Source organism: Clupea harengus, chromosome 1, assembly GCF_900700415.2.
Source record: "Clupea harengus chromosome 1, Ch_v2.0.2, whole genome shotgun sequence".
Classification (NCBI taxonomy): domain Eukaryota; kingdom Metazoa; phylum Chordata; class Actinopteri; order Clupeiformes; family Clupeidae; genus Clupea; species Clupea harengus.
This window is the reverse complement of record NC_045152.1, coordinates 17837262-17860319: the sequence shown is the minus strand read 5'-3', so window position 1 is coordinate 17860319 and position 23058 is coordinate 17837262. Positions and strand designations below refer to the sequence as shown.

The following is a 23058-nucleotide window of genomic DNA, read 5'->3' as shown; positions in this document are numbered from 1 at the left end:
AAAAATATTTGTTGAAATAAACGATTTGTTGTTGACTTGTTAACTTTGTAACGCTGTTCTTTAAAGCTTTGATGTAATCTTTTATTTTGTCAGTTGTTTTACAAGAAATATAAATGATGTGATACCTCTTAAGTTTTTCTCATCTCACTCTTTTTAATAGAAATCTTACATAGATTTGAATGTTTCTTGTAGAGTAACTTTCAGTTTAAAGTCAGTTTGTAAACAGAACCAGAAAATCAGTATATGTGGTCAATAATTGAAAATAAGTAGTGCTCACTTAAAAAAGTTAGCTATTTAAGTATTACCTAATCAGAATAATCAAGCGGAGTTAACTTTAAAAAAGTAAGCTTATTAAGTATTATTTACTCAGAATATTTAAGTTGAACTCTTTCACCAACATTAAGTGCACTGAACTTGATTTTTAAGGCTTAAAACTTAATTTTATTGAAAAAAGTGAAAATAATTTAGTACATAGAGGTTAAAAGATTTAAGTATAAAAATATTTGACTATAAGTTCAGAGAACTTAAAAATAATGAAAACGATAACAAATTAAATATAATAATAATATATGTACTCAAATTTTATTATGTAATCGGTTACATCAAAAGTTTTAAGTACTCTGAACTTGTTCAGGTTTACAGTGAAGTAGTCACACTCATCATTTCTAAGTCAGTTCAATCAAAACTGGTCGTTTTTGGTGGTGACATTTTACCTGCTATTTGTGTCACATTGTGCTGATCAGAGTTAATATATGCAGGAAAACTTTTCAGAAAACTTTTTAGGAAACTAATTTGTTCTAGACTGTGCTAGATGTTCCATAGAGAATCAAAAGGAAAAGTACAAATTACTGCATAAAAGGATTTTTTTTGTTCCGGTTATGTAATTCCACTGTGTGTGTGTGTGTGTGTGTGTGTGTGTGTGGTTGGGGTGGGGGTGGGGGGGTAGTAATTTTATTTCTGCTGCTTATTAGCAGTGCGACTCATTAGTCTCATGTGGCGCAGAGCACCATATCTGAATCCTGTTTGCCACCGAGGTCCTGAGCTCCAACAGGAAGATGTGAGAGGGCGTCACGCTGGAAATAAGGAAACTGAGGCAGCAGGGGGAAAGAGGACCAGGGAAGCGGATTGAGCAAGACATTGAGATCCTCTCCAGCCAATTCTCGAGCTGTGTTTCTCACCCACTCTCATTAGCTGTTAGTAAGGCATCAGAGAGAAGTGGATGTAGTTTGTATTGTGATCTTCTAAACACCAAGCATTTCCACTGAGAATTCAGTCATGAGTCATATTTTTTGCCAATTAAAAGATTGTTTCTTTCTTGAGTTACCCGGAATGCGGTGGCGTTGACTATTAGCTTAATTTTGTCTTAGGATAAAAAATAGAGAGCGATTTTGTTTTTTTAGTTATACAAAGGAAAAGATGTTAAATTCCTTGTGCTATTGATTGGGGACTTCCCATAGTGGCCAATCCTCTCACTATCACATGCAAGTACTCCCACCCAACAACAGTCCTAGCCTATAGCCTATTATTACACAACAAGGTGCACTACAACCATCATATCGATGCTTAGCAATACTAAACAACAACCAAGCTGCCTTGGTAAGTATTTCACTGGGGTTGTCAAGTGGGCATGTTTCTTTCGTTGAATTAGGTCCACAACACCTCCAGAAGGTGTCCCAGACCTCTACATACTCATGATGGCATAGGGCATATGTGAATACCAGGGACAACAACAGATACACCTCAGGATACACCTAAAAAATATTGCAAACCCTAGTTAGGGTAAGGGAAGGGGTCGGGAGGGAGGGGGAGAGTTCCCCAGGATTGTGAACCCAGATCAGGGTACGGGAATATACTGGGAGATGAGCTCTGGGCACTTCAGGCTGCCAAACATCTTGCGACATCAGGCTTCTTTATGTAATACAGATTAATTCACATGTCCCCAAATAGGCTGTGAGCGCCTCAGCCATAACCACTGGCTTGCTTTTGCAGTAGTCTCAGACAACTCCTATAAAGCTTCTTTGAATAACCCTCCTCGAAAACAGAACTGTTGTGGTTGATTTAGCTACAAAGCCTCTAACACCCATCTCAACTTGTCTTCTGTGTGCTTGCCAACCTTGTTCCCTCGCTTCCGCTACGAGTTACACATACTTTATCTTCTTCCTATCAAAGGCTTCCTCAATCGTATTTTCAAAGAGAACCATTAACTCAATTTAATAAACTCACTCACACTCAGAATACAACCATGTCTGGTCTTATAGCACAAAAAACACTGAGGAACTTGACGTTGCCTCAGACAGCAGTCTCCAATCGCTTTGCCCCATTTGCCAGTCCTGTTTGGCAGAGTTAGCCTTAACTTGTTGTTCTCAAACGGACACGCCAATGATTTTATCAGAGAGAATATTGGGGAAGAGAAGGAGAGGGGAGAGCAAAAGGATGTCTTTGCTATTATGAGCAGAGAGGGTCCTGCGTGTGCTCCAAGGTAAAATCTGAGTTAAAGGAAATGTAAGTGTGTGTGTTAGCATTAGCATAATTATTTCCCTGGGAACATGTTCCTAGAGGGATCCGGGGAGTGCAGAAGAGAAACCCACCAGAGTTCTTAAGGGCAAACGTGTAATGGGCCAGAGAACCGCAGAGAAGCCCTTGGCCTGAGGACCGCAGAGAAGCCCTTGGCCTGAGTATTCTTGTTGTACAGTGAAGCCCTTGGCCTGAATATTCATGTTGTACAGTGAGGCCCTTGGCCTAAATATTCATGTTGTACAGTGAAGACCTTGGCCTGAGTACTCATGTTGTACAGTGAAGCCCTTGGCCTGAGTGCTCATGTGAAGCCCTTGGCCTGAGTATTCATGTTGTACAGAGAAGCCCTTGGCCTGAGTATTCATGTAGTACAGTGAAGCCCTTGGCCTGAGTGCTCATGTGAAGCCCTTGGCCTGAGTATTCATGTAGTACAGAGAAGCCCTTGGCCTGAGTATTCATGTAGTACAGTGAAGCCCTAGGCCTGAGTATTCATGTTGTACAGTGAAGCGGGGCTCAGATGGTTGGTTATGGAACAGAGCAGCATGCTCCCACTCCTGAACTAATGCAACCTCAACAGCATGGAGGCCACACGGCTCTGAGGCGTGATATTTCACTCTCCATCTCACTTTCTCCCTTTCCCTCCCTCCCTCTCTCTCTCTGTCTATCACTCACTCTTGTTCCCTCTGTACCTCAAGCTACTTGATTTCTCTCTATTTCCTCCTTTCTCCTTCTTCCTCTCCCACCTAATCTCTCTCCTGAGCCATCTCTCCCTCCCTCACTCCCTTAATCTCTCCCTCTCTCTCTCTCCCTCCCTCCCTCTCTCTCTCGTGTTCTCTCACATGGCGAGCGCTGGATGGGTGCCAGCCTCCTGCTGGCCCGTATGGCGTGCGGGGTCTGTGCGTGTGGGCGTGTGGGCGACCTGCCCTCCTCCTGGCTCCTGCAGCTGCTCCACCCAGCTCAGGCTGGAGCTCCTCCCCATCCACCACACTGCCCACCACCCCTCAAAGAGCACACACACATCAAGATTAGAGATAGTTACTCTCCCCATCCACCACCCCTCAAAGAGCACACACACATCAAGATTAGAGATCCACCACACTGCCCACCACCCCTCAAAGAGCACACACACATCAAGATTAGAGATAGTTACAGTGTTAGAAGGGATAGGGAGGATGGTGGAAGAATGTGTCAGGTGACATTACACCACAGAACAGAGTCTAGAATATTCTGTGAAGGCTGGAGTGGTCTTTTGGGACTTTGTTGAGTTGATAAGACTGTGATATTATTATTGAACATTATACTCCTATGATAATAGATTTTCATTTGGTTGACAAATGGCATGCTGTTGCAAAAAAATAATTTTGAGAGACATCGTTGGCAGTCCTCTCTCTCCCTGGAACTGAGCAGTATATTCATTTAAAGTGGCCAAGTCGAAAGTTTGCTAAATTAATATTCTACTCTACATGCAGCCACCTAATTCACTTCGTTTGAAATCAATCTCCTCCATTTGCATAGGTGGACCTGGTAAATTGAGACGGGTAACTCCACTGCCCTTATGACTTGATCAAACGCTGAATGATATTTTAATGATTGAACTCCACTGATGTGGCAGCCCTGATATGTGCTGTTGCTGTGGGATTGCTGCTGGGCTGTTCTGAGAAGAGGTTGAGCATTTGTGTGTGTGTGTGTGTGTGTGTGTGTGTGTGTGTGTGTGTGTGTGTGTGTGTTAGAGTGTGTGTTTCCTCCCCTCTAGTGTACATGCTAGGGGCGGCCATGTCACACATGAGTCACTAGGCCGTCACCGTGGCAGCTGACCCGGCTCAGCCCACCAGAGAACACTGTCATCTGTCTGAGTGGCACAGCACACTTGATAGCTACACACACACACACACACACACACACACACACACACACACACATACAGTACCCACACACACCCATATACAGTACACACACACACACACACACATATACAGTACCCACACACACCCATATACAGTACACACACACACACATACACACACTCCCACACACAAACACTTAATCATATGTATATGTATACGCTCATTTGCCCACTCCTTAATGTATAGAATGACCAGCCCCAGGGAGGGAGGCATCTATATGCAGTCTCCCCCTCGTACCCTCTTAATCAGTCTCTGTCTCCATCCCTCTATCACCTCTAGCTATCTCTTTTATCTGCTCCACAGTTATGGCGTCAGTTTAGTGCCAAAACTCACACATGCGAGGAAACGTCTATTCGAGGGAATTTCAGGTTTTCGCAAGCGTGAATTTCTTCTGCGCACTCAATTTTAGCAGCCGCGAGAGGAAATTTTAACAACTGCGAGCGCAGAGACTGACATACTCTCTTGTACAGTATGACTTTTGGCAGTGTGTGGGCGGTTTTGGCAGTGTGTGGGCGGGAACCAAAGGAAGACGGGCTCTTTTCTGATTGGTCTTGCTTTGACAGCAGGAGAGTCATATTCACGACGAACCGTTTACCAAACTCCGTTAAGTAGCTACATATGTCTTTGTATGGTGAAGACTGATATTTAACGACGAACCGAAGTAACGGTACCCATTAAACACGTTTTGAATAAATACTAGTGGTGATTGTAGCATTTGACCCACGATCACTTTATTTATTCCTGGAAAAAGAGTCAGTTCTCGTGACATAGTCGCTGTTATGCCAGTGGGTAACATATCTAGCTGACATATCTAACATATCTAACTGACTCTTTTTCCTGGAATAAATAAAGTGATTGTGGGTCAAATGCCACAATCACCACTAGTATTTAATCAAAACAGCTTTAATGGGTGCCGTTACTTCAGTTCGTCATTAAATATCAGTTTTCATATGTAGCTAAACAGTTGTCGGCTTTGACAGTCTCGTCACTCACTTCAACCAAACTCCGGTAAGTAGCTGCATATATTTATGGTGGGCTTAAATATCAGTTTTCACCATACATATATGCAGCTACTTACCGGAGTTTGGTTGAAGTGAGTGAGCTTCTTGCTAGCGCAGGAATCTTCTGAGGCAGTCAGCGGAGCTCTAGAATCTTAGATCAGTATCTAGTAGACTAGCTAGCAGCTAAACAATACAATTTAATAACATGAGGGGACAAGTCACGTTCGGTTCGTCATTAAAAATGGTGAAAACTGATATTTAATGCAGCTACTTACCGGAGTTTGGTTGAAGTGAGTGACGTGACTACGAGACTCTGTCAAAGCCGACAACTGTTTAGCTACATATGGAAACTGATATTTAATGACAAACCGAAGTAACGGCACCCATTAAAGCTGTTTTGATTAAATACTAGTGGTGATTGTAGCATTTGACCCACGATCACTTTATTTATTCCAGGAAAAAGAGTCAGTTCTCGTGACAGTCGATGTTATCTGCCAGTAGGTAACATAGTTAGCTACTAGCTATCTTTAAGCTTGCTGCTAGTATTAAGTGTTGAGCACTACACAGTAAACAACAGTAATTTCAGTCACAAAGTTCATTTTATTGAATTTGTTCATCATTCTTACAGTTGGAACTTGCAATTGCGAACGTGACTTGTCCTCTCATGTTATTAAATTGTATTGTTTAGCTGCTAGCTAGTCTACTACTGATCTAAGATTCTAGAGCTCCGCTGACTGCCTCAGAAGATTCCTGCGCTAGCAAGAAGCCTTTGCCTGCTACCTGTTGTAGCTAGCAGTGTTAAAAGCAGTGAAAACACCCGGACCATGGAATAAATTACATTAAAACATTGAAGTCAACTTTGAAAACTCAGCAGCAAGAGCTAGCTTCAACAGTTAGCAAGCAAAGGCTTCTTGCTAGCACAGGAATCTAAAGCTAGCTAGTAGCTAGATATGTTACCTACTGGCATAACAGCGACTATGTCACGAGAACTGACTCTTTTTCCAGGAATAAATAAAGTGATCGTGGGTCAAATGCTACAATCACCACTAGTATTTATTCAAAATTTGTGTTTAATGGGTACCCTTACTTCGGTTCGTCGTTAAATATCAGTCTTCACCATACAAAGACATATGTAGCTACTTAACGGAGTTTGGTAAACGGTTCGTCGTGAATATGACTCTCCTGCTGTCAAAGCAAGACCAATCAGAAAAGAGCCCGTCCTCCTTTGGTTCCCGCCCACACACTGCCAAAAGTCATACTTTCGAGCGAGCAAATAACATTTTCGCGAGAGCGTATGATAAATTCGAGCGAGCAGACCAAGTTTTCGCGAGAGAGTATGTCAGTCTCTGCGCTGGCAGTTGTTGAATTTCCTCTCGCGGCTGCTAAAATTGAGTGCGCAGAAGAAATTCACGCTTGCGAAAACCTCAAATTCACTCGAATAGACGTTTCCTCGCATGTGTGAGTTTTGGCACTAAACTGACGCCATACACAGTCCACCCCACTCAAGCCTCAGTCAGGGCCAGCATACAGTACTTGTGGAGGACAGAGGGGCTGAGGTGGTGATTCAACCTGCCCAGAAGCCTCTTCTCCCTCTCTCACCTCCTCCACCATCCACCTGCCCAGAAGCCTCTCATCCCTCTCTCCCCCTCTCTCAGCCTCCTCCACCTGCCCAGAAGCCTCTCCTCCCTCTCTCAGCCTCCTCCACCTGCCCAGAAGCCTCTCCTCCCTCTCTCAGCCTCCTCCACCTGCCCAGAAGCCTCTCCTCCCTCTCTCCTCCCTCTCTCAGCCTCCTCCACCTGCCCAGAAGCCTCTTCTCCCTCTCTTCTCCCTCTCTCCCCCTCCTCCACCTGCCCAGAAGCCTCTCCTCCCTCTCTCAGCCTCCTCCACCTGCCCAGAAGCCTCTCCTCCCTCTCTCAGCCTCCTCCACCTGCCCAGAAGCCTCTCCTCCCTCTCTCCTCCCTCTCTCCTCCCTCTCTCAGCCTCCTCCACCTGCCCAGAAGCCTCTTCTCCCTCTCTTCTCCCTCTCTCCCCCTCCTCCACCTGCCCAGAAGCCTCTCCTCCCTCTCTCAGCCTCCTCCACCTGCCCAGAAGCCTCTCCTCCCTCTCTTCTCCCTCTCTCCCCCTCCTCCACCTGCCCAGAAGCCTCTCCTCCCTCTCTCAGCCTCCTCCACCTGCCCAGAAGCCTCTCCTCCCTCTCTCAGCCTTCTCCACCTGGTCTGACTCTGAGGCTTGCGGCCACCTCAGATGTCACTGGCATCATCGCCTAGATCCCATATCGCTTCTCAGCCCCGAGAGACTAAGAGATGGGCTCATCATGAGAGAGAAAGAGAGAGGAGAGGAGAGGAGAGGAGAGAGGCAAACAGAGTGAGGGTGCCAGTTTTTGTTTTGTGTTTAACTGTCAAGGACATGGCGCTCAACAGGCTTCAATATTTGAAAGGACTAAACTGAGAAATGAGGAAGCTAATTATTGTTTTCGTTGCATGAAACTACCAGTGTTTGAAAGGGAGGTACAGAACTCAACTGGCCTGCTCAAAAGGTTCAAGGCCCTTTTTGAGCACACTAAATTGACAGGCTTTTAGTTGTGGGCGGCTCTGAAATGCGCATGCAGGCTGGGTTCAGATGCTGTGGGAGGTAGAAAGTCTTTGGAATCGCTGAGGTTTGTGTGTGTGTGTGTGTGTGTGTGCGCGTGTGTGTGTGTGTGTGTGTGTGTGTATCTTTGATGAAATTCTCCCTCAGATACCTTCCTTGTGAATGACTTTGCCTTTGAAAGCAGGTGCTCTGTGAGTAATACTCTACTCTAACCCCTCATAGCCCTATACTTTAGAAACCTCGTTGAATCACTGTTTAGCACTTGACTCACAGAATGAGGGCAATTGGTGGCTGCAGCTTGTGTTGGAAGCGCTGGTGAGTTGGGCATTACTTCTGCCACCTGTTTTATCACTCTGAATTGAGTGAGTCATCAATTTGAGTAGTTAGACAATATCTGAAAACAAATGAAGGGCTGTTAAAAGAACAGTAATAAAGCAATCTAAAATGACTCATTATTGATCCTCACATATGGACGTGAGTTTGGACTGAACAACCAGACTGGAGTGAGTCTGCGCTGCAGTGTATCATTAGGTGGGCCGTAAATGCCATAGGTTTGCGTGTGACAGGAGCTGTTGTTTCGTTTTTGTTTGTTTGTTTTCCTGTGGTGTATGAGGTCAGGTCAGGGGAGAGGAGCAGCTTCAGGTGCCTTCTCAAAGAGCAAGAGGAAGAATCTGGTCTGAAACCATTCTCCCTGTGGGAGGAGCAATGATGACACCAGTCCTAATGTCCAATGAGATCTGGTCTGAAACCACTCTCCCTGTGGGGGGAGCAGTAATGACACCAGTCCTAATGTCCAATGAGATCTGGGATGGATTGAGCAGCAAGCTTTGCCTTGGGCAAACAGGGATTGCAGTTTGACTGAAGCACTCAACCTTGACAAGCCAAAGCATTTATCTGCATTCCAAAGCCAGTGTCAGTGTCAGTGTCAGTGTTCAACCTGTTATTCATATATCACTGTTCTTCAAAGCCAGTGTCAGTGATCAACCTCTTATTCATATATCACTGTTCTTCAAAGCCAATGTCAGTGTCTGTGTCAGTGATCAACCTGTTATTCATATCACTGTTCTCCAAAGCCAATGTCAGTGTCAGTGATCAACCTCTTATTCATATCACTGTTCTTCTCATCAGCTTGTCTGTCTCTGACACAGCGCTTCAGAGAGATCTCAGTGCATAGTATGTGCTTTATATTAACCAGAGATCAGTTAGTATCACTGGATAACTAGGAAAACTATCCTGAAGTTTCCTGAAGCTGATCACCTCTAGATAAATGTGTTGGGGTACAGTCTTATCCTCATTGGCCAGGGGGGCTATATGTTATAAGGTCACTGGCAGAGCCTCCCCACACCATACGTGCACATCCTCATACGTGCACATCCTTGACATACCTGACAGCTCGTGTGCCTTGTAATGTGTCAATGTGCATGTTTCCATGTACAGTAAGAGTACATTAAGTTTGTATTTCAAAATGATCTATGGGGGTGCTTTATGAGTGGCTGGAAGACTACATCGTGCTCCCCGTAGAGATGTTCATATTGCTTTCTCATGCCATGGCCAAAAGGGACACGAGAGGGGGTTTGTTTATGCACTTTTTGTTTGTAGTGTGTATGTATACATTTTATGTGTGTATATTCATGTATCACAGCAGAGATATATTTATAGAATAAGTGCATGTAGTGATTTTTATTGGGATTGTTACTTAGGTCTGGGACGTCCACATGGAGTGTGAAGGGTTCACTTGCACACAGTACAGCATGAGAAAACCTTGCAGAGGGTAGAGCTTTTTTTAGACTCCAGTGAACCACCATTCTCAGGGGGAAGAGGTGCTGTTGTGGCTTCACGTGGCTCTGTTAGGAACGGGACATTTCACAGAATTTACGTTAATGCCCAGGGCAAGACAAAGGATACTGCTCAGTCCATCCAAGCCTGAATGAATAAGAGGGTCTACAGATAAATTAAACTTACTTGTGTCTTGATCCTCATGCACAGGGCCCACTTTGGCATTGCCTGATTTACGTCTCTGGAAAAGAATATAAGATTAAGTTGAATAATGAAGGTATGTGAATGGGATTAACAACTCACAATGTATTGAGTGATTATTTTGAAGGTTTAAATGTTTCATGAAAATTATGAATGATTGAAATATACAGTGCTTATTTAGACCTTTACCTTTAGATTGATCCTCAATTTGGGAGGCCTACGACGTGGTGGAGTATCCAGGGTGGTTGGATCCTGCCTGTCACTTGTGAGCAATAATTCTTTTGTCAAGGTCATGATCAGGAGCTGGTCGAAGGAGAGATCCTGTGTCTCAACAGCTTTAAGGGCAGCCGTTGTGCCCAATTCCTTTGTTAGGTAGTCATAAACAATTCTGTAGATCCTTTGAGCCTTTGCATTCTTTAGATGAGTTGACGACTTTGGGATTCCTGACACATCTGTAAAGTCCAAGAGGACCCTCTCAATTAACTCTCTGGTGGCTTCCAAGAGATCTGCAGAAATGAGTTGCTGGTCTTTGATCTTAGCAAGTAACCTTAGGATCAGCATGGTGACCAAGCAGCTGTAGTCGTCAGAGTCCAGAAGGGGCAAGGAAGAATCTGGTGCAGTATCTGTGTTCTCCTCCAAACATTCAAGGTCCCTGATGATGTCATCAGACAGGTCAGGGGTGGAATAAGATGAGATAAGTCCAAGACTGGATTTAGAAGTAGGTTGACTAGGTTGGTTTTGCTTTAAGACTTCATCTGGGTGAACATCTCCCTCCTGTTCCACGGCTGTTGCTACATTGTCAATGACTTGGCAAACCATCACTCTAGTGAACAGGTCAATGATTTTACTGTAAACAGGCCGTGGGGGTAATTCTTTGTTTGTGTTCGGTTTTGAAGGATGGAAATATGGTTGAAGCAAACACCTGATTGCCTCCTCTGCAAATACATATACCATTTCAAGAGCAGCTTGCGGCTTCTTTTCTTCACCTTTGTTTTCTTTCATATAAAGCACAGAATCTGATGAGCTTTTACCGGCGATTAACGTAATGGCTTGAGGGCTTGTGTTGCTCTCCAAGAGAAGACTCTTGATCCGATCACTGAGTTCTTTAGAGAATGCCTGAGAATTTTCCTCTTGAGGAGAACCTGGGAGTGCATCATACGTCTTTGAGCTGCTGGGTTTAGATATAGAGGGTGATAATGAGGGAGGGTTTGAGCGTGGTTCAGAACTTAAAAGGCATTCACCTGGTTGGATGTTAGCCCCTTCTAGCATGGCAGCTGCAAGATCCCTCAGTAGCTGCACTTCTTTAGTTGTTGAGTCATTCGAGCATGGTTGCCCATCTTGAGTTGAAACAAGCATATTACTAGGGGCTTCCTTTGTATCCTTTTGGCTCATCTTATCATCTGAAGTATGGTGTTTTGAGAAAAAGTCTTTCACTTTTCCCTGTAAGTTTTGAAAAATACTACGTGTAGTGGACCGGATAGTCAAGTCGGAGAAAATAAGTGATTCACTGACACTAGTCCCTTGGCTTGGGATTTGTAACAGGCTCTCCACACCTTTGACAACTGTGTCAGTGACATCCAGTGCAGTCATTTCTGCCTCTGAAAAGCTTACAGAACCGTCTTGTTGCACAGAAGAGTCTGACCCTGTACGGCTCTTTACAGACTTAATTAAAACTTCACTGACTTGCTGGATTGCTTGATTAAATACCTTTTCACTTGAGAGCTTTTGGAGAGTGGCAGCGAGGAGTTGGATAGAAGATGCACTTGATCTGGTGCTGATGTTCTTAGAACCATGAGAAATGTCTTCGCTTTTTGGGGGGTTAGTTGACTGTGCCAAACCCTCCAACTCTGATATAATGCCCCCCACATCCTGGATTGGCTGTTCTGTACCATCATCTGACACCTTTGACTTGTACACTCCAATGATTTCACCAATCACATTCTTTGTGCATGAGTCAACAGCCTCTACATTCTCCAAACCTTCTTCAACAGGGTTTTCAGTATTATTTTGGAAGGTGTTGGCTATGAAATATTTTTTCACCCCTACCTTGACTTTTTGGTATAGTTTGAGTGCAGCAGACGTTTTTTGGTTGTCAGTTCCAGAAGGACCTCCAGACCCCTCCACAGATTCAGATCCCTGAATGAGTTGTTCAAAGCTACTCACGTCCTTCACAAATGACTCAACAATTTCACACGCAGCCGCTCCACTGTCCTGGCTCGTAGCAGTGGATGGATTCTCAGGCTCAGTAAGAGTGGTTAAAGTTGTTACAGACTTTTTCAGAACGCCACTCACTGCCTGTATAGCTTCTGTTTGGAAGCTCTTACCTGAGAGAGTATGAAGACATACTTCAGAAGAGATAGGGGATAGGCTTGAGCTTTTCATGCTGGTACCACTCTTTTGATGATGGAGAGGCAACTGTAACTCCTTATTTGAACCCACTTGGATGTCTTCAGAGCCATGTGCCAAATTCTTAAGCTGGGCAAAAACACTGTTAACAAGTGTCATTTTCACCAAAGACTCTCTGGAGGATTGACCACCAAATGACTTGGTATCATCATTTTCACTCACTGACTTGTACACCATCACAATCTCATTTACAATGTTTTTAGTGCATGACTCTAAATCTTCTTCGGATGTTTTAAGGTCTTGATCTGTTGATGGCTTTGGTATGTTAAAAATATCCGTAACCTTGGCTCTCATTTTACGGAAAAGCCCAAAGGCGGCAGACTGCACCTCTTTCTTTTGGGTATCAACATCATCCCCATCAAATGATTCAGGCAAACTTTCAGTAGACTGCACTAAGCACATCATCTCCTCAATAAATGTGTCCGTAAGAGTAGATGCTGCTGAATCAGCCATTGAAATAGATGGGGTCCCTCCTTTTTCATCCCCACTGAGGTCACCCCACTGAAGTCTCTTCATAAGCACATCACTGACAGCGTTTCTGGCTTTCTCCTGAAATTCTGTGTCTGAAAGTTTGTCTATGCTTTGTGTTGAATGTCTACTACGAGACCTTACTCCTTTCTGTGTTTGGTTTTGGGCCTCTATCATCTTCACAGTCGCTGCCACGGTGTTAAGGACTTCTTTTGCATGTTGATCCTCTCGATCATCCAGTTGACTTTCCATGGTTCGGAGAACAATGCTCATGACCTCTCCTGTGGTGGTATCCACATCTGAGGCTACGCTCCTGTTCTCAGGAGTGGAAGCTGACGTTTGCTGAGCTGTCTGTGAACCAAGGCATGTGTTAATCCTCCGTGTGACCCGACGGATCATGCGTTCAGCCCCACGGCACGAGCACGTCAAAGCTGTTTTTCCTAAGGCTGTGAGGGTGGCTTTCATCCTGTACATCACTTCCTTTGCAACAGCACAGGTGAGCGCATGTGAAGAGGAAGATGTGTCTGAGCCCTCTGACCCGGCGGCAGTCAGCGACTTAAGATTTTCTTCAACACACTGCTGGACATCCTCCTCTGTGAGTCCCATCACTGGGGATTTGGAGGACCCGCCAGCAGATTTAACCTCCTGCAGCATGCGGATATATGCTGGAATAATGATCTTCATGGAGCTCAGGCTCACAATCTTCACAATGGACATGCAGACTTCGAAAAACTGTGCTTTTGTCATCTGGTTGAATTAAGGAAAGTAATTGTAATAACAGAATCTATTAAGTTATAGGCCTTTAGTGTTGTAAAAGTACTTCATCAGTAAAGGTACTCACAGGATCACGCATGGCTTTACTTAAATGTGTCCACTCTCTAGGAAAAGCAGAACAGAGAATTAACAAAAGTAGCTAATAAATATGTTTTTCAGTTAATCCACAATTGAATGATCCAGTAATTATCAGTATTAGAAGCTGTGAGACGTAACCTACTCTTCAGAGAGATCTTGGAGATATTTGTTTAGAGGAGAAAACTCAAGCTCCTGCCAAAAGTCTGAGAACATTTTTGGACACGGGCGTGTAAGCTCAGAATGATTTGATGATGGATGAGGAGGCAGTGATGGACCTGTTGCTCAATGAGAGAGAGTAGGGAAATACATCTTTCTCTTTAAGAGCCACGTACTATATATTCAGCATGTTGATTTGATCAGTTATGCATTGGTGTTCATTTAAAGAATGAATTTAACACATGGCACACAATACATTCAAAACGATTCCTTACCTTCGCTGGCCTCAGCCATTTTTGCTTGTTTGTGATGAGACTTAAAATCTGATTTTGATCAAATATTGATCAAATATCCAGTACCACTAAACATCATCAACATCCATTACAACTCATCAACACACTGAAATGAACAACAGACACAGATTGGAACTGCTTATGTCATAAAGAGAAATGATGATGATCTCACAGTGTGGACGGGCCTACTTATCCCCTTGGTAAAATGGATTGATTAGCAGCAGACACACTTTCTTCAAATCTAGAGACTTTTTGATACAGGACATTCTGAATTGATTTCATACTGTCCAGCTACAGTTACTGGAATCATAACATTCAGAGCTGCTTTATACCTTTTGTATTCTTATCCTATTGTAGTCTTTTCGAGACAACTAAGTTCAGTATGAACTAACTAGAACACTGTAAACATTCCGTTCCAAATGACATCATGTAGAGGCCATTGTGATGCTGCACCAGAGGACCTGCAGTCCACAGCCTGTATACACAAGGGGGTTTATGAATTAACAAGTTTAATGTTTATTATTCGTATTTAATTACTTGGTCACACAACGCTGTCCACATGATTCAGCAGCAACATAATGTACTTATGCAGTACTCTGTGTCACATTGTCCACCTTAGCCTACTGTTTAATGGACAGTTTTCCATTAACTGGAATCTCGGCCAAAATGCAAGGCAATGTATTTCCATCAGTAACATACTATTGTAGAGGAGTTTCCTTCTACATTTAGCATCAGTGGTGGCATTTTTCAGTTCTGTTGCAGTAGTGTTCATATTTGCTCTCAGATTCTCATATAACTTTGTTACTTCTGGGATGCAGTACTAATATACGATATACTATATACTAGCTATACATTAACTATAACTATATATAATAATGACTGGTGTCAGTATAGCCTGTACAGATATGTATGCTCTTAATGATTATTGAGTGGTGCATCTTAATGATTGTGCATCCTTATTATTCTAAATTCTAACACTATATAAAGCACCACTAAATTGACTTATTAACCTAATCACAACAAGTCAACAGAAGCCATAATTCTTGTCCATTCTTTTAAGCATTGACAGCTTTCTGTTTGGGATGTTTTGCTAACTGCAAAACCAGGTAATTGTTTCTGCCACTGTGCATAAAAATAAAATACAAAAGCTTTTGGCTGCATTTCAGCTCAAACGTTTAAGGTGCTGCTTTAGGCCCCATGCAGACGGACTCTAGTTTGCCTGAACCCGGGTTCATTTTTCACACCTATTTCACACCTATCCACTTTTTACATCGCGTGCACATGAACCCAGCGAATCCGATTGACTCAGCTGTAGTACATCCCCCTAGCCTGTTGGTGGCGCTTTGGTGCTACAGACAACTGAAGAAAACGGAGAAGAAGACAGGAGCATGCTGTCAAAGTAACATATGACAGTAGTTGAGCTCCAACTAGCAACGTTTAGCTTAGCCGCATAGCCTACATTTAATCTGCACAGTAACACATTATGGTGGTTTATAAAATCAGTGGTAAGAGCAGACTGTAGGTTAAGCGAAAAATAATTATATTTGTTATTGATAATAAAGAGTTTAGAACAGTGCAACAAAGCAATGTGCAACATGACATGTCTGAGTTGTTTAAATGCCTGTGCTTTATGGGGATGCTGAGCTTGAGCAGGAGAGACCACAATGCAAGTGCTGTGGATCCTGGATGTTTCATGGTTTACAATTGCTTCCAATTTCATGGTTTTATTACTAACAACAAATGTAGGCTATTGTTGAGGGCTTTGTCCTTCACGTACTGTAGGCTACCTCTGAAGTAACGTTAACGCTAGCTAGTAGCTATCGTTGTCTGACAGGACTAAAGCTAACGTAACATTCATCTGTTTTGAAACTTCCGTCTATAATAAAAAATCTTTTCACGTCAGATTTGCTCATATAGGCTATTGCTGACACCTTTAAAAACAGTTTTTTGAAAAATGGTCTGATGCAAATAGATTAAACAGTGATAGATTAAAGTGTGGCTTGTTAATGTCATCCCTTTCCTAACAACAGATAGATAGATACATTTGTATTAATCCCGTTAGGAGCAAGGGAAATTCACGTGAAAAAGGAGCAAGGTAATAGGAAGAATATTTTTTTTTAAACTGGAGAGCTGTTATAACTGGCTGTCAAACTCACTGCGCCATGGCAAACTATTCAGTTATTAAATAATGCCGGTTGTGTCCGTTGTTCTGGCTGGTCTAATGATGCGATCACGTGGGGCAATCCGATTAGGTATGCGGATAGCGTGCAGACGAACACCAACAGCAATCGGATTTCCGAGGTTACTCACTTTGGACCCCTGATTCGAGGAGTGCGGATACAGTGTGCGGATACAGTGCGTTCGTCTGCACGATAGGGCTATCCGGAGTCGGGGTTCACCGGGTTCAGACAACCATAGTCCGTCTGCACTTGGCCTTACGTGTGTCTGGCTCGAGAGACTGAGCAGAGATGTTTATCTTCCCAAAGGAGTGGTGCATTTCTCACTAAGGTGTGTGTGTGTGTGTGTGTGCGGCTAAGTAGGCTAACTGTATGTTATGCTGATGTAAGTCCGTTAGGAGCAGTGTGGCTAGGAGTGGATTCGGTGTGTATGTGCTCGCTCTCAGTGAGTAACTGGCATTATGGAGTAGAGCTGTGGCGACTCTGAGCCAGAGTGTGTGTGTGTGTGTATGTGTGTGTGTGTGTGTGTGTGTGTGTGTGTGTGTGTGTGTGTGTCTCTCAGTGAGTAACTGGCATTATGGAGCAGAGCTGTGGTGACTCTGAGCCAGTGTGTGTGTATATGTGTGTGTGTGTGTGTGTGTGTGTCTCAGTGAGTAACTGGCATTATGGAGCAGAGCTGTGGCGACTTTGAGCCAGAGTGTGTGTGTGTGTGTGTGTGTGTGTGTGTGTGTGTGTGTGTGTGTTTGTGTGTGTCTCTCAGTGAGTAACTGGCATTATGGAGCAGAGCTGTGGTGACTCTGAGCCAGAGTGTGTGTGTGTGTGTGTGTGTGTGTGTGTGTGTGTGTGTCTCAGTGAGTAACTGGCAGTATGGAGCAGAGCTGTGGCGACTTTGAGCCAGAGTGTGTGTGTGTGTGTGTGTGTGTGTGTGTGTGTGTGTGTGTGTGTGTTTGTGTGTGTGTGTCTCTCAGTGAGTAACTGGCATTATGGAGCAGAGCTGTGGTGACTCTGAGCCAGAGAGAGTGTGTGTGTGTGTGTGTGTGTGTGTGTGTGTGTGTGTGTGTGTGTGTGTGTGTGTGTGTGTTTCTCAGTGAGTAACTGGCATTATGGAGCAGAGCTGTGGCGACTGTGAGCCAGAGAGAGTTTGTGTGTGTGTGTGTGTGTGTGTTTCTCAGTGAGTAACTGGCATTATGGAGCAGGGCTGTGGCGACTGTGAGCCAGAGCAGCCCGGAGGCGGCAGCAGACAGCAGGACGCAAGACTGCCCGAGTCCCTCGGCAGAAAAGCAGCTTAGCGGCACACTGAATGCATGAAAGGTCTCAGCATCCCAGCTCTCAGCAGGACTCTGACCTCTGACCTCTGCGTAAGCTGGCATGAGGTTTAGCATTGCGCTCCACACGCTGAGCTTTAGGATCAAAATCAGCTTTTTGGAACGTTAAGCCCAGCAGTGTTTTTTTGGTAGAGATAACTGAAGCCTGGCTACCCCCTCCCCTTTGTACGTCTTAAACCATTGTTTATTTGTCACCACCAGGATACAGGATTTGACATAAAGCCAAATTACAGACCTTTGGCTTTCAATCCGCCATCAATCATTCAGGATCCTTTGCAATGTTTACACAAATAATCATTTGATGCAAGTGCAATGGGGACTGTTTCTAAATGAAAAACATAATAATCCCCCACGTGCACGGGACATCTGCACTGGCTCTGTGGATTACTCGGCAACAGCTGCCCCCGTGGTCAAGAGGACATTCTTGTCCTGTGTTTGTGACATTCCAGTGCGCTTACGCAAACTACTCCTGTGAAATTGTGGCTAAACAGTTGAAAACAGCAGAGGTCAGGGGGGGGGGGGGATTCTCCACTGATGTACCCTCATCATCATCACCACCACCTTCATCTCAGCTCTGTTTCTCACACATTGTCTCACACATGGTTTGAGCATCCATCTTCACCCCACCTCACCTCTGCTGTTCCCCTTCATCCTTCATATCCACCCGGCCCAGGCATCTTCACTCATGCACCCCCAGTTACAGTCATGAAGTAAAGGACAGGCAGGATCAGCTAAAGCACCAGCCTGCATACTGCCTTCTGCATCCTTACCATCATGTTTACTCCAGCCTCTCCAATGCTCCCATAATTCCTCAGGAAGGATGCACACACTGTGCTGATGCGCCTCCACATCTGGCACCTCCTGGGCTGCACCTCCAGAACATTACTCTCACTAATAGGGCTTTTATGAGCACATAAATAAATGAGTGTGACAAACCTCCTGTCTAATTGTATGCCTGATTCATTGCTCCTCGGTGGAAGCGCGGCAATGAACCCCCAACAGCAGCGCCAGCGCCAGCGCCCTGCCCCCCCCCCCCCCCCCCCCTCCAGCAGGGAAAACTGCAGCGTAATGACTTTTCTGAAGCTGTTACAGGTGTGCCAGGCTAACGCTCTTGCCTGTTTTGTCACATGTTTGAAGTGTTTGATAAAACATGGCTTTTTTTCCCAGCTAACTGCCGCTTCGGCAGATGTGTCACTAGTGCACCCTCTCCCCCACCCCCCACCCCTCACTCTGCTATCTTGAGAGTCTGGAGAGTCAGCAGCTCTTTAAAGGTTACCAAATGTTCCACCGCTGCAAAAAAAAACAGCATATTGGGAGAGAGATGTGGATAGAGAGAAATACAGAGAGCGAGGAAAAGAGAGAGAGGAGCGTCTTTTTTGTGGTTATATTTAGCACAGCTGGGATGTCTCAGCAGGATTGTTCGCTGCTTGCCTCCAGCCTCTTCCCATCTCCATCTAACCCCCCACCCTGATTCTGTCTAGACGGCATGACGCGCTTTAACACAGGAGAGAGGGGAGCTCCTCCACAATCCCATCATGCCCTGACAGCTCAGCAACTTGCGACCTCAGCGCGACTGATGGTTGGTCACAACTTCACCCCCAGGAAGCAGGCAGTCTAGGGAGTTGCTTTTGCTTTCTGACTACTTCCTTCATTTAAAGGGGTTTGCCCTTTAGAGGTGACCGGCGTGTTTCTTTTTTCAGATTTCGTTGTTGTTGTTTGTTGTTGTCTTTGCTTCAGGTGCAAATCTTGACTTCAGTTTCATTTGATGCCTTTCCTTTAATTTCACAGTGCCAGAAGTACATCCAAATGCAATAAATGGCCTGGACTGAAATAAGAACCACACAGTGCAGACTAATGGGGGAAAGACTGCCTTTTAATACACGGCCCATTCAAGGCCAATGACCCAGCATCTCATTGCTCTCTTTATCTTGGAGCAGAGACAACACATGACAGACAGCACATGAACCAGAGGATGACACTGACCCCCCCACTTACCCTCTCTGCCTCTCTGCCTCCTCTGCCATTCAAAGAAGACCATGGTGGGGGCATCTGGGCAAGAGAACCTAAAGCAGACAGGCTCCAGAGTGGCTTCTGTTTAAGCCTCACGTGTCTCTGTTTCCTCCCTGTGTGTGTCTGTGTGTGCCTGTGTGTGTGTGTGCCTGTGTGTGTGTGTGTGTGTGTGTCTGTGTGTGTGTGTGTGTGTGCCTGCACATTTGATTGCGTGTCACATTGTATGTACTCATACGAAGTAATTGGATAATCACATCAAATGAAATCTCATCTCCCTCTAGCTTTGTGGGATGCTCAAGGCATTCCTCTTTATTTGATTCAGATGAACTTGAGTGGGAGGTAGCTTCTCTCTCTCTCTCTCTCTCTCTCTCTCTCTCTCTCTCTCTCTCTCTCTCTCTCTCTCTCTCTCGCTCTCTAGTAAGTAAACAGAGGATCTGGGCTCCGTGTCTTCACTTATTGAAGTTTCAGCAGTAATCCAGGTGTCCTCCCATATGTATTTCACCCAGTAAACCTATACCTCAAACTAGAAGATAAGGACATCATATGCCCTATATAGTGACATTATGTTGCACGTTGCACAGACTGTGTGAATATATCTGTGGTCTTATTAGTGCTGTTGGTGTCTGCTTGAGTGATTCAGAGAGGAAAACAGGTGTTACAGAAATCTTACTGGACCCCAGATATCAAAAGCCCTCAATCAGATTGGAATACATTTTGATCTCTTAATTGATTTAGCGCATGACATTCTGTAAGCTCAGCGGCCATAATGAGTTCAGTTTGCCCACTAAGTGTCTAGATCTGATTAGAGAGAGGTCATTCCCATGTGAACTCATTCAGGAGAGGCAGCACAGACGACTCAAAGGTACTAGGCCTTCTCATGTGTTGGAATGAGTTGTTTTTGTGTGTGTAGTGTGTGGTGTGTGTGTGTGTGTGTGTGTCTGTGTGTGTGTGTGTGTGTGTCTGTGTGTGTGTGTGTCTGTGTGTGTGTGTGTGTGTGTGTCTGTGTGTGTGTGTGTGTGTGTGTGTGTGTGTGTGTGTGTGTGTGTGTGTGTGTGTGTGTGTGTGTGTGTGCATGTGTGTGTGAGTGAGAGAGAGAGAGCTTGTGTGCTTGTGTGTATGCAGATGTCATGATATATCTCTGGGGTATGTTCTACCCAGGGCTTGTTTGTGGCGATGGAGCATCTGTCTGGGTTATGTAAGTCCAGTGTGTTTGTGCGTGTGTGTGTGTGTGTGTGTGTGTGTTTGTTTGTGTGTTTGTTTGGGGATTTTAAACATATGCAATTTGTTTTGCAATTTTATGAGTGTGTGATGAAGTCAGGATTATTCCTGCTACTCGAAAGGGCCAGTTAAAACCAATGTCAGTCAGAAAGGCTTTTCTTTCTTTTAGACTTATTTCATTTTTGAAATGTGCCTCCTCACTCATTACTCTGTCATCAGCATGATGACTTTATCACTGCCAACTTCAGGGGCTACCACTGCAGCAAATTACCTCGTTGAACCTAGATGACCTCTCATTCAACCTCACTGATCATGAAGTCCATCTTTGTGTGTGTGTGTGTGTGTGTGTGTGTGTTTAGGTGAATATATGCCTATGTATTCATCTCTGCATGTGTGTGTGCTGATGATGATATGGTCATAATATATCTGTTTTTACATCATCTGTTTACATCATTATGACAAAGTTCAACAGAACATCCAACCCTATTAACCAGCGCTTAACATATATATATATGTGTGTGTGTGTGTGTCTGCGTGTGTGCGTGCGTGCGTGTGTGTGTGTGTGTGTGCATGCATGATGGTGATGTGATGGCAGGGCTGTAAACTGCCTGGGAAGGTGTATTGTGGAGGGAGCTATAAATAGGGGCTGTGATCCAGCAGCACGCAGTCCAATTAAGAGAGCGGCTTCAGCAGAGACGAGTCATTTTGATGGGTGTGTTTCTTTCTGCCAGCCCCACCTGGGGCCCTCGTGCCTGAGCCGGTTGTCATGGTTATTAATGTGCAGGTGAGCAGCCGCGAGAGCCGGAGCCGTAATGAATGCCGCAGGGATAGGGAGGAAGGAGGATGCACAGAGGAGCGGGAGAGTGTGTGTGTGTGTGTGTGTCTGTGTGTGTGTGTGTGTGTGTGTGTGTGTGTGTGTGTGTGTGTGTGTGTGTGTGTGTGTGTGTGTGTGTGTGTGTGCGCGAGCGAGCGTGCATGTGTGTTTCTGTCGTATATGTGCTCTTATTTGCGTTTCAGTGTTGTGTGTGTGTTGTTGAACTGACACACATTGCCAGTGGTATCAGTTGATATAGATTACCAATATGCCTGGATGTGGGTGGATGGGTTTGTCTGTCAGTTGTTATTTATGTGTGTATTTACAGTAGGCTTAATTGTGTATACATCTGTGTGTGTGTATGATGTGGTGCATGTGTGTGTGTGTGTGTGTGTGTGTGTGTGTGTGTGTGTGTGTGTGTGTGTGTGTGTGTGTGTGTGCATGTGTTAGTGTGCATGCATGTGTGCATATACGTACAGTGAGAGCATCCATGTGCCCTGCACACATACATATGTAAGCTTGTGTGTGTGTGTGTGTGTGTATGAGATGCCAAACCAGAACTCTGTCTTCTCCGTCTTCCCCCTCCCACCACACTCTTCCTAACGCTGATGAATAGTGATGAGCCTGAGTTGTGCTACTATGTGTATTATTTGAACACTTGGCTGCTTAATGACCTCATGGGTGGGTGGAAGACGACTTCTCTGGCCTCTCACACCAGTGTTGTCTCTCGGCGACTGCGTGCGTGGTTACCAAGTGTTGTCTCTCGGCGACCGCGTGCGTGGTTACCAGTGTTGTCTCTTGGCGCCTGCGTGCGTGGTTACCAAGTGCCGGCAGCACACAGCCCAGCATAGCACAGCACAGCCCAGCACGGCGCTCTCATTATGAAAACTCACGGATTGATTCAGTACTCTTGGGCAGGCAGGGGAATGTGTGTGTGTGTGTGTGTGTGTGTGTGTGTGTGTGTGCGTTTGTGTGTGGGTTTGTGTGTGTGCTCGTTTGTGTGTGTTTGTGCTCGTTTGTTTGTGTTTGTGCTCGTTTGTTTGTGTTTGTGTTTGTTTGTGTTGTATGTGTGTGTGTGTTTGTGTGTGTGTCTGTGAGATAGACAGAGAGAGAGAGTGTGTATGTGTATAATGTTGTGTTGAGGCACTTGGGAAAGGTGGTTTTACGTGCAACAGATGCCATGACGTGATTAAAAGTGCTGCTGATGTGAAGTGAATGATACTTCGAGTGCTGAGAGATTCCAGTGTTACGCTGGAGTTCTACAGACCTTCAGGGTGTGTGTGTGTGTGTGTGTGTGTGTGTGTGTGTGTGTGTGTGTGTGTGTGTGTGTGTGTGTGTATCACCTACTACCTGT

At 44.8% G+C, this 23058-nt stretch overlaps 2 protein-coding genes across 3 annotated transcripts in view; one reads left to right on the top strand and one right to left on the bottom strand.

Moving 5' to 3' along the window:
- prkcab (protein kinase C, alpha, b) overlaps positions 1–23058 on the top strand; it is a 116202-nt gene that overhangs the window by 50757 nt on the left and 42387 nt on the right. The window lies entirely within an intron of this gene.
- Positions 8249–15261, bottom strand: LOC122132901. Its single transcript, XM_042707770.1, has 4 exons — positions 14143–15261; positions 13854–13986; positions 13701–13737; positions 8249–13606 (listed from the first exon to the last, which is right to left on the bottom strand). Exons 1-4 carry the CDS (start codon positions 14159–14161, stop codon positions 10163–10165), a joined length of 3633 nt encoding a protein of 1210 aa, XP_042563704.1. The 5' UTR covers positions 14162–15261; the 3' UTR covers positions 8249–10162.